At 48.9% G+C, this 17,832-nt stretch overlaps 1 protein-coding gene and 1 pseudogene across 3 annotated transcripts in view; both read right to left on the bottom strand.

Annotated features, from left to right (window-relative positions):
* Positions 1–42: 42 nt before the first annotated feature.
* CRLF1 (cytokine receptor like factor 1) overlaps positions 43–17,832 on the bottom strand; it is a 32,742-nt gene continuing 14,952 nt past the window's right edge. Inside the window, exons 2-8 of one of the 2 annotated variants that reach the window (XM_079960829.1) lie at positions 15,211–15,492; positions 11,926–12,055; positions 10,580–10,749; positions 8,071–8,228; positions 6,104–6,272; positions 3,711–3,890; positions 43–486 (exon numbers count right to left, since the gene is read on the bottom strand). In XM_079960829.1, coding sequence (XP_079816955.1) covers positions 470–486; positions 3,711–3,890; positions 6,104–6,272; positions 8,071–8,228; positions 10,580–10,749; positions 11,926–12,055; positions 15,211–15,492 — 1,106 coding nt within the window. In that variant the 3' untranslated portion in view covers positions 43–469. The remainder of the gene's footprint in view (positions 487–3,710; positions 3,891–6,103; positions 6,273–8,070; positions 8,229–10,579; positions 10,750–11,925; positions 12,056–15,210; positions 15,493–17,832) is intronic. The other variant, XM_079960828.1, reaches the window with a different exon arrangement.
* Positions 16,858–17,467, bottom strand: LOC307207232 (fatty acid-binding protein, adipocyte pseudogene; annotated as a pseudogene). The gene has a single exon. The product of its transcript is annotated as a fatty acid-binding protein, adipocyte pseudogene (transcript).

Raw genomic sequence — 17,832 nt, 5'->3', positions numbered from 1 at the left:
AAGAAGACCATAAGATGCACAGAAACAACTTGGAAACTCAGCTGAGAGACAAACACACAACACACACGTCGTAACATTTATTTGGAGAAGAAGTTTGCGGAATAAAACGAAATCCACGGGGCCCCTTTTTTCTGGGTTGGCTTTTATCCCCGTCTCCCAACTCGGAGAAAGGGCTCCTTTGCCATACCAGTCCCCAAATTTCAGTGGTACCTAAAACCTCCCAGCAGCATATATATATATAGGGGGAAAGTTGGGGACATCTGCAACTCTCCCTTTTTCCAGATCTTCGAAAAGGAGCCTAGGGGTGGTTTGCCGGTTGGTGGCGGGTTCGGGTTCCGACGCGGCTCCACTCAGTTCTTCCGCGCTCCCTTCCGGAGACGCTGCCCGATTCCTCGGCTTGCCACCCGGGAGAACCAACCGCCCCACCTGCCTTTATTCGTCTTGGGCCCTTTTCCGACGCCACTAGGACTTATCGCCGGAGAGGACCTGAGAAGGAAAAAGAGAGGAGACACAAGATTTACCCACCCGGGAAGAATGGCAGATGAAGTTGATGGACTATATGGAATTGGCGGAAATGGCTGGCAGAATCCGAGACCAGGGAGAAGAGTCGGTGGAAGAAGATTGGAAGAAATTTAAAGATTATCTACAGAAATATTGTAAAATTAATGAGCTATAGAAAAATGGTGGAATGAAGTTATATGGCTTTGGCAGGAATGTTATAAGGAACTAGGTACAGATAGACTGTTAATGTATTAAAGGGAAAAAACAAGGTTAGAATATGTTAAGATTAATTACAGGACAGAAATTAGATGAAGATGGAAAGGAATTGCTGAAACAATTGAAGTGGAATACAAAAAGGGAGGCGTGAGGAAGTCAATGAAACAAGTGAATGAAAGTTAAGATTGAAAATATTGGAAGTGCTTTTAATAGTTTTTGTTTTGTTTTGTTAATTCAATGTTTTATGTAGTGTTTTTGTTTCTGTTTTTGTATTTTATTATGTTGATTTGATTTTTTTTCTTTCTTTTTTAATCTTTAAATTCTTAATAAATATTATTTTTTTTAAAAAAAAAAAAAAAGAAGGAAAGAGAGAGAGAGCCTGAAACGTCAGGTTACTGCAAGGTTCGCCTCCGCTGACCTCGTTCCTCGGTGTGCTGCATCAACATTGCAGAACCGTAGAATTTCAGCTTTGGGAGGCGAGGGTCATTTAGTCCAACGCCCTGCAGCGGGACTTGAACCCACGACCCAGGGGTTAATTGTCTCGTGCTCTATCGATGGCGCCATCCCAGGGGTGTGACCATCAGTGTTACTATATCTTAAGATGGGAGGATTCAAGGAGGAATCCAACATTTAAAAACATGATAAAGGAGAGAAACAACTATCTCTTGTTTATTATTAACTTAATAATAATAAAATTAGTATTATTAGTATTAATTTTGAAAATGATTTTTTTTAATTTTCAGTTACAAAAAATCCAATACATGCCACAATGTATCAATACCAAATTACCATTCCAATTCAAGTATCAATCAATTAAAAAGCCAATTACACGTTTTAGATGGCCCTCTGTGTGCCGGATTTCAAGGGAAGATAATTTCATTTAATTCTGCTTCCATAAGGTAAACGCAAAGGGACCCCTGACCGTTAGGTCCAGTCGTGGCCGACTCTGGGGTTGCGGCGCTCATCTCGCTTTATTGGCCGAGGGAGCCGGCGTACAGCTTCCGGGTCATGTGGCCAGCAGGACTAAGCTGCTTCTGGCGAACCAGAGCAGCGCACGGAAACGCCGTTTACGCTGGAGTGGTACCTATTTATCTACTTGCACTTTTGACGTGCTTTTGAACTGCTAGGTTGGCAGGAGCAGGGACCGAGCAATGGGAGCTCACCCCGTGGCGGGGATTCGAACTGCTGACCTTCTTATCAGCAAGTCCTAGGCTCTGTGGTTTAACCCACAGCGCCATCCGCATCCATAGTCTTACTGAAATGCAATTACATTTCAACTTTCATCATAATACAACATAATACAACAGCTACAATCTTTTTAACCACCATTCATATTAACACATTTAATAATTTGTATTCCTGCAAGCAAAGTTCTATATCCTTTATTGTTCCTGCTTGTGACGTTCATTTTCTATTTCTGTTTATTTATTTTGCCCGTATTGTTTCTTTTTGCCCTTACAAATAATAATAATAATAATAATAATAATAATAATAATAATTTATTTATACCCCGCCCATCTGGCTGGGCCTCCCCAGCCACTCTGGGCGGCTTCCATAGAAACCAAAAATACAATACAATATCACACGTTAAAAACTTCCCTGAACAGGGCTGCCTTCAGATGTCTTCTGAATGTCAGGTAGTTGTTTATCGCTTTGACAACTGACGGGAGGGCGTTCCACAGGGCGGGCGCCACTACTGAGAAGGCCCTCTGCCTGGTTCCCCGTAACTTGGCTTCTCGCAGGGAGGGAACCACCAGAAGGCCCTCGGCGCTGGACCTCAGCGTCCGGGCAGAACGATGGGGGTGGAAACGCTCCTTCAGGTATATTGGACCGAGGCCGTTTAGGGCTTTAAAGGTCAGCACCAACACTTTGAATTGTGCTTGGAAATGTACTGGGAGCCAATGTAGGTCTTTCAAGACCGGTGTTATATGGTCTTGGCGGCCGCTCCCAGTCACCAGTCTAGCTGCCGCATTCTGGATTGGTTGTAGTTTCCGGGTCACCTTCAAAGGTAGCCCCACGTAGAGTGCATTGCAGTAGTCCAAACGGGAGATAACCTGAGCATGCACCACTCTGGCCAGACAGTCTGTGGGCAGGGAGGGTCTCATCCTGCGTACCAGATGGAGTTGGTAAACAGCTGCCTTGGACACAGATTTGACCTGTGCCTCCATGGACAGCTGTGAGTCCAAAATGGCTCCCAGGCTGCGCACCTGGTCCTTCAGGGGCACAGTTGCCCCATTCAGGACCAGGGAGTCCCCCACACCAGCCCGCCCCCTGTCCCCAAAAAACAGTCCTTCTGTCTTGTCAGGATTCAACCTCAATCTGTTAGCCGCCATCCATCCTCCAACCGCCTCCAGACACTCACACAGGACCTTCACCGCCTTCACTCGTTCTGATTTAAAAGAGAGATAGAGCTGGGTATCATCCGCATTCTGATGAACACCCAGCCCAAACCCCCTGATGATCTCTCCCAGCGGCTGCATGTAAATGTTGAAAAGCATGGGGGAGAGGACAGAACCCTGAGGCACCCCACAAATGAGAGCCCAGGGGTCTGAACACTCATCCCCCACCACCACTTTCTGAACACGGCCCAGGAGGAAGGAGCGGAACCACTGTATAACAGTGCCCCCAGCTCCCAGCCCCTCTAGACGGTCCAGAAGGATGTTATGGTCGATGGTATCAAACGCCGCTGAGAGATCCAGCAGAACTAGGAAACAGCTCTCACCTTTGTCCCTAGCCCAAAACATTATATCTTCATTCTTCCTGGTCTCCATCATGCCCTCTTTATTCCTACTTGCAAAAGGCAGGTCATCAAGGAGTTTTGTCTTCCTCCTCGCTTGTTCGCCATCGGCACGAGCCGACTCGCCATAGGCGATTGGCCGCTTTTGTTTCTTTTTAACAGTGCCAAATTTGCCGCACGGATCCTTTCTCCTTGCTGCAAGGACAACTCAGGGGGTGACAGGGGAGATGGACGGATGGGGGGTTGTTTTCCTTACCTACCTGGTTCCGTGTTTTGTGCGACTTCTGGAGCGAGACCCGCCACTGATCGTACATTTTGATACTCAGGCTAGCGCAGCTTCCGTGTTTGCGCATCCAGCCGAAAAACTGCTTCAGCTCCCGGCGCAAAGTGTTGTTGTGCTCCCCGCTTTTGGGCTCGCAGACCCCCGGCGCCCGTCCTGAGAAGGTTGGGAGAGGGAGGGGAGAGAATTAGATAAATCAATTTTACTACCTGGGTTATGAAGGCGCCCTAAAGACATTAAAGCAAAGATAATGGGATAATACGTTCTCGAACACATGCAGTCTGTAGTCCACTGGCAGTAGGAGTACAATATGGGCATGTCTTGAAGTTAACACCTTACATTAAAACCCTGACGGTACCAAATTATCGGGATGCGGGTGGCGCTGTGGGTTAAACCACTGAGCCCAGAACTTGCCGATCAGAAGGTCGGCGGTTTGAATCCCCGCAATGACGGGGTGAGCTCCCATTGCTCTGTCCCTGCTCCTGCCCACCTAGCAGTTCGAAAGCACACCAGCGCAAGTAGATAAATAGGTCTCGCTCCGGCGGGAAGGTAAATGGTGTTTCCGTGCGCTGCTCTGGTTCACCAGAAGCGGCTTAGTCCTGCTGGCCACATGACCCAGAAGCTGTACGCCGGCTCCCTCGGCCAGTAAAGCGAGATGAGCGCCGCAACCCCAGAGTCATCCACGACTGGACCTAATGCTCAGGGGTCCCTTTACCAAATTATCGAAGGCTTTTCACCAAAGCCAGACTAAACGTCTTTCCTTCTGCAGTGTTGGATGGCAGGTTGAGAGGAGTTCCCTACCAGGACAGACTTTGCTCGTGTGCTCAAGACATCGATTCCATAAAACATATTTTGCTGCACTGTGCAAAATATGAGCAAGCCAGGGCTGAACTGATATTACCCTTGCTGGTACCTTTCCCGGGAAAATCAGAGGCTCACTATGTCAGGTTCCTATTGGAAGACCGGACAAACGCTAGAACATTAGCAGTGGCAAAGCTTTTATCGGTGGTTGCAAGAACCAATGATCCCTATCTTTTGAACAAAATGTTTGTTTAACCTGGAGGTAGGCTGTCTGAATTGTGCGTTGCTTTGTAACGATTTGTTGGGTCTCTGGACCGTAATAAAGATTGATTGATTGACAAATTAACAGGAAGGTTTCGAAACCTGCGGGACCAGAGATTCTTAGAAGACTGGTGTAAATATATGAACTGTTTGAAAAGTAATGGTAATGAACGGATCACGCTAGAGGTTTTGTAAGGAGAATTATTTGAGAAGAACTGTTAGTTAATGATAATCAAGAGTAATAGAGAAATTAAGAAATGCAGAACACCGTATTTTTCGCTCTATAAGACGCACCAGACCACAAGATGCACCTAGTTTTTGGAGGAGGAAAACAAGAAGAAAAATATTCTGAATCTCAGAAGCCAGAACAGCCAGAGGGATCGCTGCGCAGTGAAAGCAGCAATCCCTCTTGCTGTTCTGGCTTCTGGGATAGCTGCGCAGCCTGCATTCGCTCCATAAGACGCACACACATTTCCCCTTACTTTTTAGGAGGCGAAAAGTGAGTCTTAGAGAGCAAAAAATACGGTAAGTGATGAAGAACGAAAAATCATCAGAGGCATTGACGGAAGTCTAAAATATTGTATAAGACAAGAAGTTACGTTATATGATTGTTGGAAATGATACGTTAAAAAAACCAATAAAAATGTATTTTAAAAAGGAGAGGGAGGGGGGATAGGTGAGGAAGTCAGGAAGGTACTCGCAGGCATAGCTCAAGTCGGGAGAACGTGATACTCCAAATGTCAGGGTTTGTGGGTTCGAGACCCATGTCCGGGGCCGGATTTAGGTGTGATGAGGCCCTTAGAAAGTCTGGGAACGGCTACTCTGAACCAGAAAAGCCAGACACTTTTCCTTGTAGGGGAAACTGCTCCTTCCCCCTTGATCATTTTGACTGCCCTTTCCTGGACCTTTCGCTTTCCCTGCCTTGAAGAGAAAATCAGGTGTCCCATCCAGTAACCAGGAAAAGGAGAATGACATCATTTGCGAAAGTCTGGCCAGCGAAGGGTGTGAGCTTTTGGGGACGACTTCCGAGCTGGGAAATAAGAACAAGACCTCCAGCCTGGCCCCAGGACAAAATATCCAGGTGCTGGGCATATGAGGAGGCTGGGATTTCTCCAGAGACGAGTTCTCCCTATCCCCAAAGCCTGAGTTTGGCACAGGTCCGGTTCTCCGGACGCCTGCTCGGGTTTCTGGGGAGGGGGGAAGAGGCGGCCACGGCTGGGGAGGGACCCCCGAGCGAGGGGATCACGGATGCAGCTGCGAGCCCCAAATCTCCGGGGCCGCCGGGGTGAGGGACAGGGGCCACGCACCGTTGCGAGGGGTCGAGGCGGCCGTAGGGTTGCTCCATTCGCTCCAGATACCGGCCTTCTTGGAACCATAGATGCCAAAGGGGTTGCAGCGCACCTGGACGAAGTAGACCGTGCCGGGCCTCAGACCCGCGAGCCGGCACGAGGTTTGGTTGCCCACGTTGTCGACCACCTGCGACGGGGGAGAAAGAGGCGTCGGAAAGGGGGCCTTTTTCCCAGGACGGAGACATGGCCAGATTTACCTGGAAATGTCGGGGGTTGAGGTTGAGGTCTAGGTGAAGCAGGCATGCCCATCCCCTCCAACGTTTCTCCCCTGAAAACAGGGACGTCCTATTCCATCCCCTGAAAATAGGGACGCCCTATTCCACCCCCTCCAATGTTTCTCCCCTGAAAATAGAGACGTCCTATTCCATCCCCTTCAAAGTTTCTCCCCTGAAAATAGGGACATCCTATTCCATCCCCTCCAACGTTTCTCCCCTGAAAAAAGGGACGTCCTATTCCATCCCCTCCAACGTTTCTCCCCTGAAAATAGGGACGTCCTATTCCATCCCCTCCAACGTTTCTCCTGTAGAAATAGGGACGTCCTATTCCATCCCCTCCAACATTTCTCCCTTGAAAATAGGGACGCCCTATTCCATCCCCTCCAACGTTTCTCCCCTGAAAATAGGGACGCCCTATTCCATCCCCTCCAACGTTTCTCCCCTGAAAATAGGGACGTCCTATTCCGTCCCCTCCAAGGTTTCTCGCCTGAAAATAGGGACGTCCTATTCCATCGCCTCCAACATTTCTCCCTTGAAAATAGGGACGTCCTATTCCATCCCCTCCAACGTTTCTCCCCTGAAAATAGGGATGTCCTATTCCATCCCCTCCAACGTTTCTCCCCTGAAAATAGGGACGTCCTATTCCATCCCCTCCAACCTTTCTCCTGTGAAAATAGGGACGTCCTATTCCATCCCCTCCAACATTTCTCCCTTGAAAATAGGGACATCCTATTCCATCCCCCCAACGTTTCTCCCTGAAAATAGGGACGTCCTATTCCATCCCCTCCAACCTTTCTCCTGTGAAAATAGGGACGTCCTATTCCATCCCCTCCAACGTTTCTCCCCTGAAAATAGGGACGTCCTATTCCGTCCCCTCCAACGTTTCTCCCTGAAAATAGGGACGTCCTATTCCATCCCCTCCAACATTTCTCCCTTGAAAATAGGGACGTCCTATTCCATCCCCTCCAACGTTTCTCCCCTGAAAATAGGGATGTCCTATTCCATCCCCTCCAACGTTTCTCCCCTGAAAATAGGGACGTCCTATTCCGTCCCCTCCAACGTTTCTCCCTGAAAATAGGGACGTCCTATTCCATCCCCTCCAACATTTCTCCCTTGAAAATAGGGACGTCCTATTCCATCCCCTCCAACGTTTCTCCCCTGAAAATAGGGATGTCCTATTCCATCCCCTCCAACCTTTCTCCTGTGAAAATAGGAACGTCCTATTCCATCCCCTCCAACGTTTCTCCCCTGAAAATAGGGACGTCCTATTCCATCCCCCTCCAACCTTTCTCCTGTGAAAATAGAGATGTCCTATTCCATCCCCTCCAACGTTTCTCCCCTGAAAATAGGGACGTCCTATTCCATCCCCCTCCAACCTTTCTCCTGTGAAAATAGAGATGTCCTATTCCATCCCCTCCAACGTTTCTCCCATGAAACTGGACTTCCTAAGGAAAAGCGGGACGTTCTGGGATAAAATCAGAAACCATGGCGGCTTCTCTAAATCAGGGACGTCCCTGGAAATTTGGGACGCTTGGAGAGTGTGCTTTTGCCCCCAAACATTTTGGGTTTAGCTGGCGCTGCCCGCCATTGGCTCTTCTCTCCGCACATCACTGCCTCTGGCTCCACCCCCCCCATTTGAATGCTCCTCCCATCGCCCCCCCAAGGAGTTTCCATGGACGCCAGGCCCCCGCCGGTGGTCAAAACCCTCACCTTCCACTCGGTGCTGTCCTCTACACGGTACTGAATCTGATATTTGGCTTGGAAGAGGAAGTCCTTCAGGGCCGGAGGGGCACTCCAGCGGACACTTAGCTGGTCCTCAAGGTCACCGACGCGGTTGACGTGGACATCCGAGGGCGGGTCGGTCGTGACTGTCGGGGGAGCGCAACAGGCAGTGCCAGATTTATGTATAAGCCAAACAAGCTATAGATTAGGGGCCCACTCTCTTGAGGGCCCCAGAAAAATTTAAAGGGAAAAAAACCTGAATGTACATTTCAAAAAAAATCATGTTAAATTGCTGTTTTAGGGGTTGTTTTTAAAAGTCTGGAACGGATTAACCCGTTCTGCATTACTTTCTATGGGTCTTGGTTTTGGAACACTTTGGTTTTGGAATGGACTTCCGGAACGGATTAAGTTTGAGAACCAAGGGACCACTGTATTCTTGGAAAACACGTGGACGGAACGGTTCATCTCGCTGAGTTACCGTTAAGTTTCCATTGCGCAAAAAGTGCTCAGATGGTTCCGTTCCACCGTGTAAATATTTCCTTTATTTTCTAAAGAATGCAAATTCTCCCCCCCCAAAAAAATAATAGTTCGATTTCGTTGTTCTTTTCAGTTTCGTTGTTCTGTATGGGCAATGACAATAAAGATATCGTATCGTATAATTGTTGCAGATGAAACCGAGATACCTCCAGAACAGGCTTCTTTTTGCCTTTTAAGGGAGTTAACCTTGCTTCTCGCAGACTTGGGACCTACACATCTCCCCCGCCTATGGGGCACGGCGATCGCACGTGCAGGATCTGACCTCGGCGGGGGTCCAGGCACAAAGGGAAAGGGTTAAGGAGAAGCAGATGTCTGGAAGGAGCCAGAAAGGGAGAGCGAGATGCAGGAGAGAGAGCTCCTAATTAAATTAAGAGACCAATTCCGCTCACATACAATATATTTCCTGCTTTCGCCTCTCCGGGACGGCCGAGACAATCCCAGTTTCTCCCCCCCCCCCTGCGTTTCTTGGCTCTGCTAATGAGGTCATCGCCTCCCCTCTGTGTGATGTCACAGGTGCCCAGTGGTGACATCACCACACCGCAGAAGGCGGCGAAAGTGGGTTTTACGGGCTCGGGAATCGACGAGAAAGCCAGGCGTCGAAATAACATTTTGCCTCCGGCGGCGTTTAGCCGGGATTATCAGCGTGCGATTTCCACATGGAGAAGACGGAGGCTGAGACACAATATGGGAGTCATCTTCGGATATCTGAAAGCTTGTATCCAGCCGCTCTAGACGGTTGTTGTTGTTCTAATTATTTTAATTATTTTTAATTCTTTATACCCAGCCCCCATCTGGCCGGGTTTCCCCACTGGCACTGGGCGGCTTCCAGCAAAATATTAAAAAATAAAATAAAATCCAAACATTAAAAAAAAAAAACTTCCTGATACTTCTTCAGATGTAGGACCAGAATTGAGGGGTTTAAATGTCAAGAAAGGAGATTCGGCCTGAATTTTAGAAGGAAATTTCTGACCGTAAGAGCTTGTTTGACGATTGTAGAAAGTGGTGGAACTTTCTTTCCTTGGAGATTTTCGGACAGACAGTTCAGGAACTCTCCAGCTGTGATCCAACATTGCAGAGGTTTGGACTAGATTTCCTCCAGGGGTCCCCTTCAACCACCTGCTGATCTCCAAACCCCCCCCCCCCATAACCTGATATCCCGGTTATGAAATTTGAACCAGCGGAGGACTTGCAAGAGATTTCTGATCGCCAGCAACAGAACTTGCAGATTTCTGCAAAAATGTTTTATCTTTCCTTTTAAAAAAAACTTTAAAAAAGAAAGAAAAGATCTGCTCTGATTCTCCTCCACTAGCGGACCTCCGGAACGAAATAAGTACCGTATTTTTTGCTCTATAAGACTCACTTTTCCCCTCCTAAAAAGTAAGGGGAAATGTGTGTGCGTCTTACGGAGCGAATGCAGGCTGCGCAGCTATCCCAGAAGCCAGAACAGCAAGAGGGATTGCTGCTTTCGCTGCGCAGCGATCCCTCTTGCTGTTCTGGCTTCTGAGATTCAGAATATTTTTTTTCTTGTTTTCCTCCTCCAAAAACCAGGTGTGTCTTGTGGTCTGGTGCGTCTTATAGAGCGAAAAATACGGTACTTATTTCGTTCCGGAGGTCCGTTCTTAACCTGAAACAGTTCTTAACCTGAAGCACCACTTTAGCTAATGGGGCCTCCTGCTGCCGCCGCACTGCCGGACCACAATTTCTGTTCTCATCCTGAAGCAAAGTTCTTAAGCTGAAGCACTATTTCTGGGTTAGCGGAGTCTGTAACCTGAAGCGTATGTAACTTGAAGCGTGTGTAACCCGGGGAACCACTGTATACAGAGCTGCCTGTTCCTGATAGGGGGAAAACACACATTTTTTATGTGCAGAAACTCACTAAGACGGTTTTCTGGGGACGAACAGCCCATAAACAGCAACAGAAGACCATCTCTGGATGAAAGAGCTCATAGGACTTCCTTACCTACGTCCACGATGTCCAGCATGACCACGTCGGACGTGGATTCCCCCAGCCGGTTGGTGGCTACGACCCAAATCTCGTAGGGCGTGAAGAGGGCCAGATCCTTTGGGATGTGGCAGGTGTAGGGCCCGGCCGTGTGATACTCCCGGCAGACGTTGTCTCGCCCGTACCACCTAGAATGGAAGCGCCAGGATACCGTCGTCATGGGATGTGATACGGAAATAGCAGCCAAGTACAACAACAACGTTAAATGGGACGCGGGTGGCGCTGTGGGTTAAACCCCAGAGCCTAGGACTTGCCGATCAGAAGGTCAGCGGTTCGAATCCCCGCAATGACGGGGTGAGCTCCCGTTGCTCGGTCCCTGCTCCTGCCAACCTAGCAGTTCGAAAGCACTTCAAAAGTGCAAGTAGATAAATAGGTACCGCTCCAGCAGGAAGGTAAACGGCGTTTCCGTGCGCTGCTCTGGTTCGCCAGAAGCGGCTTGGTCATGCTGGCCACATGACCTGGAAGCTGTATGCCGGCTCCCTCGGCCAATAAAGCGAGATGAGCGCCGCAACCCCAGGGTTGGCCACGACTGGACCTAATGGTCAGGGGTCCCTTTACCTTTACAACATTAAAAAGAGGAAATAAGCTCGGGCACTTCAGAGATAGACTGCCTCTGATCCCGGAGGCTGCATTTAGCATCAAGTCCATTTTTATATCCATCCAGTTGCTTCAAGCTGCAAAATATTATTAATACCTGCAATGGACACAGCATGAAAGGAACACGGTTTGGGAGGGAAGAGGAAATAAGAAAGCTCAGGCAATTCAGAGATAGACTGCTATCTGAACCCGGAGGCTGCATTTGGCATCCTGGCCAACAGACATGGATAGAGCGACGCGACTGATCTAACTAATGCTTGGATTTTGTCTCACCTGGGAGGCATCTACACCCTGTCGGGCTTAAAGAGACCTTCCAATCCTCTGCCAGGCTAATAATAATAATAATAATAATAATAATAATTTATTATTTGTACCCCGCCCATCTGGCTGGGTTTCCACAGCCACTCTGGGCGGCTTCCAACAAAGATGAAAAATACACTAAAATGTCACATATTAAAAACTTCCCTGAACAGGGCTGCCTTCAGATGTCTTCTGAATGTCAGGTAGTTGTTTATCGCTTTGACATCTGGTGGGAGGGCGTTCCACAGGGCGGGCGCCACCACCGAGAAGGCCCTCTGCCTGGTTCCCTGTAACTTGGCTTCTCGCAGCGAGGGAACCGCCAGAAGGCCCTCGGTGCTGGACCTCAGTGTCCGGGCAGAACGATGGGGGAGGAGACGCTAAGCCCTCTCCTTGTCCCAGGACCTTACCTCAATTTGTACTTCAGGGTGTAATTGGTGTGCAAGTAAGTCTCTCCTTCTGTCCCAGGGGTCCACCTGCAGGTGAGGTCCTTTAGATTTTTGGACCAGCAGGAGATGTTCGTCGGTTTCTCTGGCGGCACTAGAGGATGAAAATATAGAATAATGATGATGATGATGATGTATTTATGCCCCGCCCATCTGGCTGGGTTTCCCCAGCTACTCTGGATGGCTCCCAATAGAATATTAAAATCACGATAAAACATCAAACACTTCCCTAAACAGGGCTGCCTTCAGATGTCTTCTAAAAGTCAGCTAGTTGTTTATTTCCTTGACATCTGATAGGAGGGCTTTCCACAGGGCAGGTGCCACTACTGAGAAGGCCCTCTGCCTGGTTCCCTATAACCTCACTTCTTGCAGGGAGGGAACCGCCAGAAGGCCTTCAGGAGATGGACCCAGGTGTCCGGGCCGGACGAAAAGGGTGGAGATGCTCCTTCAGGGATATTGGGCCGTTTGGGGCTTTCAAGGTCAGCACCAACCCTTTGAATTGTGCTCGGAAACGTCCTGGGAGCCAATGTAGGTCTTTCAGGACTGGTGTTATGTGGTCTCAGCGGCCGCTCCCAGTCCCCAGTCTGGCTGCCGCATTCTGGATTAGTTGCAGTTTCCAGGTCACCTTCAAAGGTAGCCCCACGGAGAGCGCATGGCAGTAGTCCAAGCGGGAGATAACCAGAGCATGCACCACTCTGGCCAGACAGTCTGCGGACAGGGAGGGTCTCATCCTGCGTCCCAGATGGAGCTGCCCTGGACACAGAATTGACCTGCGCCTCCATGGACAGCTGTGAGTCCAAAATGACCCCCAGGCTGCACACCTGGTCCTTCAGGGGCACAGTGACCCCATTCAGCACCAGGGAGATACAAGTCATCAGAATGTGATGTTAACAAGGAAACAAACATGCTCAGCTAATGAAAAAGAAAACCCCTTTTTTTTGGGGGGGGGTACAGAAACTGTTCTCTTGCTTGGCATAGGGCAATGTTTAAAGCTTGTCTTCTGGGTAGCAACGATTTGGACTGGGGTGTTTGTGCGTCGCTGCGGCAGGGTGGGTGTTGGAGCAAAATCTTTCCCTTTTCCCAGCCGGAGATTCCCATCTTTCCGAGAGGAGGATCATAAAAATAGCTTGCGATAAAAATCTTACGAATATTGATTTGGACAACTGCAATTTGGCAGCGCCCCGCCAAAATAGCTTTTTCCCGGGGAACGAGCCCTTGTTGGCTAACGATGGCAGGCCTTGCTACGAAACTCTGGAGACCAGAAAGCGTTTTTATTACCCAAAGGCCTGGGAAGAAATGGCCAGGGCGTGTTAGCGTGGGAAAAGGGGGCTGATGGGTTTGGCAATGGGAGAGGTTGGATCTGGAGGTGGTTGTTTGCTCCAAATGCGGCAGAAGGCGGAATCGGGATTCAAAATGGAGACTGGAGAACTACCATATTTTTTGCTCTATAAGACTCACTTTTTCCCTCCTAAAAAGTAAGGGGAAATGTGTGTGCATCTTATGGAGCGAATGCAGGCTGCGCAGCTATCCCAGAAGCCAGAACAGCAAGGGGGGTTGCTGCTTTCGCTGCGCAGTGATCCCTCTTGCTGTTCTGGCTTCTGAGATTCAGAATATTTTTTTTCTTGTTTTCCTCCTCCAAAAACTAGGTGCGTCTTGTGGTCTGGTGCGTCTTATAGAGCGAAAAATACGGTAAATGAATTTCAGCAGGGACAAACGTCAGGTTCTGCAGTTAGGCACGAAGAACCAAATGCACAGATATAAAGATGGAGGGCACGGACATCTGGCTTACTAGCAGTAAATGGGGAAAGGATATGGGGGTCTTAGTGGACCACGAGCTGAACGTGAGCTCACAGTGTGATGCAGCAGCAAAGAAGGCGAATGCTATTCTAGTGTCCAGAAGTCTAGTGTCCAGATTAAGGGAAGTCATAGTCCCAATTTATTCTGCCTGGGTCAGACCACGCCTGGAATACTGTGTCCAGTTCTGGGCGCCACAATTTAAGGAGGATGTTGACAAGCTGGAAGGTGGGCAGAGGAGGGAGACCGAGATGGTGAAGGGTCTCGAAACCAAGCCTGATGAGGAACGCTTGAAGGAGCTGGGTACGTTTAGCCTGGAAAAGAGGAGACTGAGAGGAGATACGAGAGCCATCTTCAAATATCTGAAGGGCTGTCGGCATGGAAGAGGGAGTGAGCTTGTTTTCTCCCGCTCCGGAGGGCAGGACTCGAACCCGTGGCTTCAAGTGACGAGGAAGGAGATTCCAACTCAACATCAGGAAGGACTTTCCGACAGTGGGATGGAAGGCCGCGGACTCTCCTTCCTTAGAGGTTTTCAAGCAGATGTTGGGTGGCCATCGGTCAGGGATGCTTTAGCTGAGATTCATGCATGGGGTGGGAATAGATGAGCCCTGGGTGTCCCTTCCAAATGTACAATTCTGTGATTCTATGATGCGATCCCATCAGGGTGGACAGAAGGGAACTGAAGCAATTGCATGCCCTTCCACTGTCCCGATTAAATTGGGACATCCCGTTTTTGGGGTCTGTGCCCTTGCGTGGTCATTTGACTCGTACAGAAGCCCTTAAGACACACATCCTGTTTTTCCAGATTCGAGGTAGGCCATAGCTGTCAACGTTTCCCTTTTCTTGCGAGGAATCCTATTCGGAATGAGGGAATTTTGCTTTAAAAAAGGGAAACGTTGACAGCTATGGTTGGAACGCATGTGGTTCGACGTCAGCTGCAGAGCAAGCAATGTCCACCCCATTGCTGTCATGAATTTTCACAGCATCTGTTGATATCGGAGGCATCGTTTCGCCAACATCGTTTCGCCAACATCGTTTCGCGAAAGAAGGCAGGGCGCCGGGTGCGAATCTTACCTTGACGCAACAGGCTACTTTCTACAAACTCTTCCTCTCTCACACTTCTCCGACGTGGTCAGAGTTACACGCTCACGCAAAGCGTGGTGCAAATTTGGTGAGGGGTGGGGCCTACGGAGAGCGGCAAGGGTCAAACAGAGAGACCTTTGTCTGGCTGATGCAAAAGGAAGACTAGGGCGCCCCAAATTTTGCAGAAACACAAGGAAATGTTAGGGGTCCCCCCCCCACACACACACATTTGCAAGCAGAGGGTCACAGACTCGGCCATTGAAGATCTGACCGGATGGTGGAACGGAATGGAGTTGCCTGGAAATGGGCTGGCTATACTACAAAATTTTGTTGCAGGAGGGGGGGGGGAGATTTTTTTTTTCCCAGACGTACATCCTACGTAGAGACAGGATCCGGCCAAAATGCCTCCGCCTTCCTTGCTGTGGCAGACGAGGTTGTCCCCCGACTGCTGCTGCGATCCGTTCAGGTTAGAGATCGTGACGCCCAGTGTGTTGGCGCTGAGGACCTTGTACGTCTGCGACGGGAGCCGCCGGCCGTTCAGAGTCCAGTAAAGGTCTTCGGCTCGCAGACTCGAGTCGGCGGCAACAGAACAGTTGGCCGTGAGCGAGGAGCCGATGCGGAGAGTTGGGTCTTGGGGGAGGATGACGGCCGGGTCTGCAAGGGAAAGGAGCGAAGAGAGAGAGAGAGAAAGAATAATGGGCAAGGAAGATCAGGACCAGGTGAGCAGCCTGGGGGTCATTCTGGACTCACAGCTGTCCATAGAGGCGCAGGTCAATTCTGTGTCCAGGGCAGCTCCATCTGGTATGCAGGATGAGACCCTCCCTGCCCGCAGACTGTCTCGCCAGAGTGGTGCATGCTCTGGTTATCTCCCACTTGGACTACTGCCATGCGCTCTACATGGGGCTGCCTTTGAAGGTGACCTGGAAACTGCAACTAATCCAGAACGCGGCAGCCAGACTGGGGACTGGGAGCAGCTGCCGAGACCACATAACACCTATCTTGAAAGACCTGCACTGGCTCCCAGGACGTTTCGGAGCACAATTCAAAGTATTGGTGTTGACCTTGAAAGCCCTAAACGGCCCAGTAGACCTGAAGGAGCATCTCCACCCCCATCATCCAGCCCGGACACCTGGGTCCCTCTCCCAAGGGCCTTCTGGCGGTTCCCTCCCTGCGAGAAGTGAGGTTGCAGGGAACCAGGCAGAGGGCCTTCTCGGTGGTGGCGCCTGCCCTGTGGAGCGCCCTCCCGTCCGATGTCAAGGAAATAAACAACTACCAGACTTTTAGAAGACATCTGAAGGCAGCCCTGTTTAGGGAAGCTTTTAATGTTTGATGTTTTATCATGTTTTTAATATTCTGCTGGGAGCCGCCCAAGGTGGCTGGGAAAATCCAGCCAGATGGGCAGGGTATAAATAATAAATTATTATTATTGCTCAGCTCCCAAGACATATCCCAGGACGTTCTCAGACGTACGGGGCATCCCTCGCTTTGCAGATTGTTTCCATCGCTATTCTACCATACGTATCTCTTTCATGAGATTTGTTCCTCGCCGGATTGACAGAACGAAACGAGGACCTCGGAGCGGTTTACAAAGACAAGATCTCTTGACCGAAAGCTCAGGAGACGCCCTATTCCTGCGACTGCAATTTGTTCTTTAATTCTGGATTTTGGAAGGTCAACCAGATGTTTTTTAACATCTGCCGCTCTGGCAGATGTCGACAAACGCACCGGTTATATTTGCGCTAGGTGCAAGGAAGATCGGGGCAACCTTTGTGGGGAATGCAAGTGCCAAACCCCAGAATTATGCTGACCAGAAGGGATGTTCTTTGAAATTCTGGACATTGTAAATTTGTCTTGGTCTGGTGTATGCAAAGCCTCCCCTTCTGTAGTTTGGTGATTTGTATTTATATGGTCTTGCCATGGTCATTGGCTGTAAACAATTTTTTTTCTTCTTCTTTATCATTAAGCACTTTATTGAATAGTCACCATACTTTTAGGTTGAATACTGTATACAGGTTCTTTGGAATGGTTCTATCAATAACATATCAGTTCTTTGGAGAAAGCAACTGCCTTGTGGGGCTTTGCCATCCCAAACCAGCTAACTCTTCTGCTTCTGTGCCCCACTAACCACACAGGGGAAGGAGTCTATCTTCATGCTTTCTCATACACTCTGGTGCAGATAACGTTGTTCATTTCACACTCCACAACCAGCTTTCCATCTTCTATTTTTCTTTTTATTGTGGTCTCTTTGCCATCCCATTTCTGCAACTGATTGAGCGACCCATTGTCTAATGTTACAATACTCTTTACTTTCCTGTCACCTGCTGTGGTCTCATCAAACGGTTCCCCCAGTTTGAAGGAAATCTCGGTGTTCTTTAAACTGCTCTCTGTTTTGATGGTTATAACATCTCCATTGCAACTGATGATCACATTGGGCTTGGCAACACCAGCCAACTTCCTGGTGGGAAAGCCCACACCAAGTTCTTTCATATAGTCATCAAATTTTTCAGTGGAAACAAGCTTCCAAGTTCCCAAAAACTGTTCACACATGGTGTAGGATTAACTAAGTCTCCTGAGGAACTTCTTACAAGTTTAACTAAGCACCACAAAGAGCACAGCACCTCTATTGGCTGTAAACAATTAAAAAAACCCAAAACTGCTGGTATTGAAATTTTAAAATACAGGTGAAACTCGAAAAATTAGAATATCGTGGGAAAGTTCCTTGATTTCAGGAATTCAACTGGAAAGGTGAAACTAATAGATGAGATCGACTCGTGACATGCAAAATGAGATATGTCAAGCCTTGATTTGTGATCATTGCCATGATCATGGCGTACAGCTGGTGAAAACCCCAAATTACCCATCTCGGAAAATTAGAATATTCAAGGAAATCAGCAAAACAAGGATTGCAAATCGAGCAAGATTGGACCTCTGAGAAGCAGAAGCACATTGCGCTTTGCATGTCACGAGTCGATCTCATATATTAGTTTTACCATT

This window comes from Podarcis cretensis, assembly GCF_951804945.1.
Source record: "Podarcis cretensis genome assembly, chromosome: 18".
NCBI classification, from domain to species: Eukaryota; Metazoa; Chordata; class Lepidosauria; order Squamata; family Lacertidae; genus Podarcis; species Podarcis cretensis.
The sequence above is the reverse complement of the archived record's forward strand: the minus strand, read 5'-3'. Positions and strand labels throughout refer to the sequence as shown.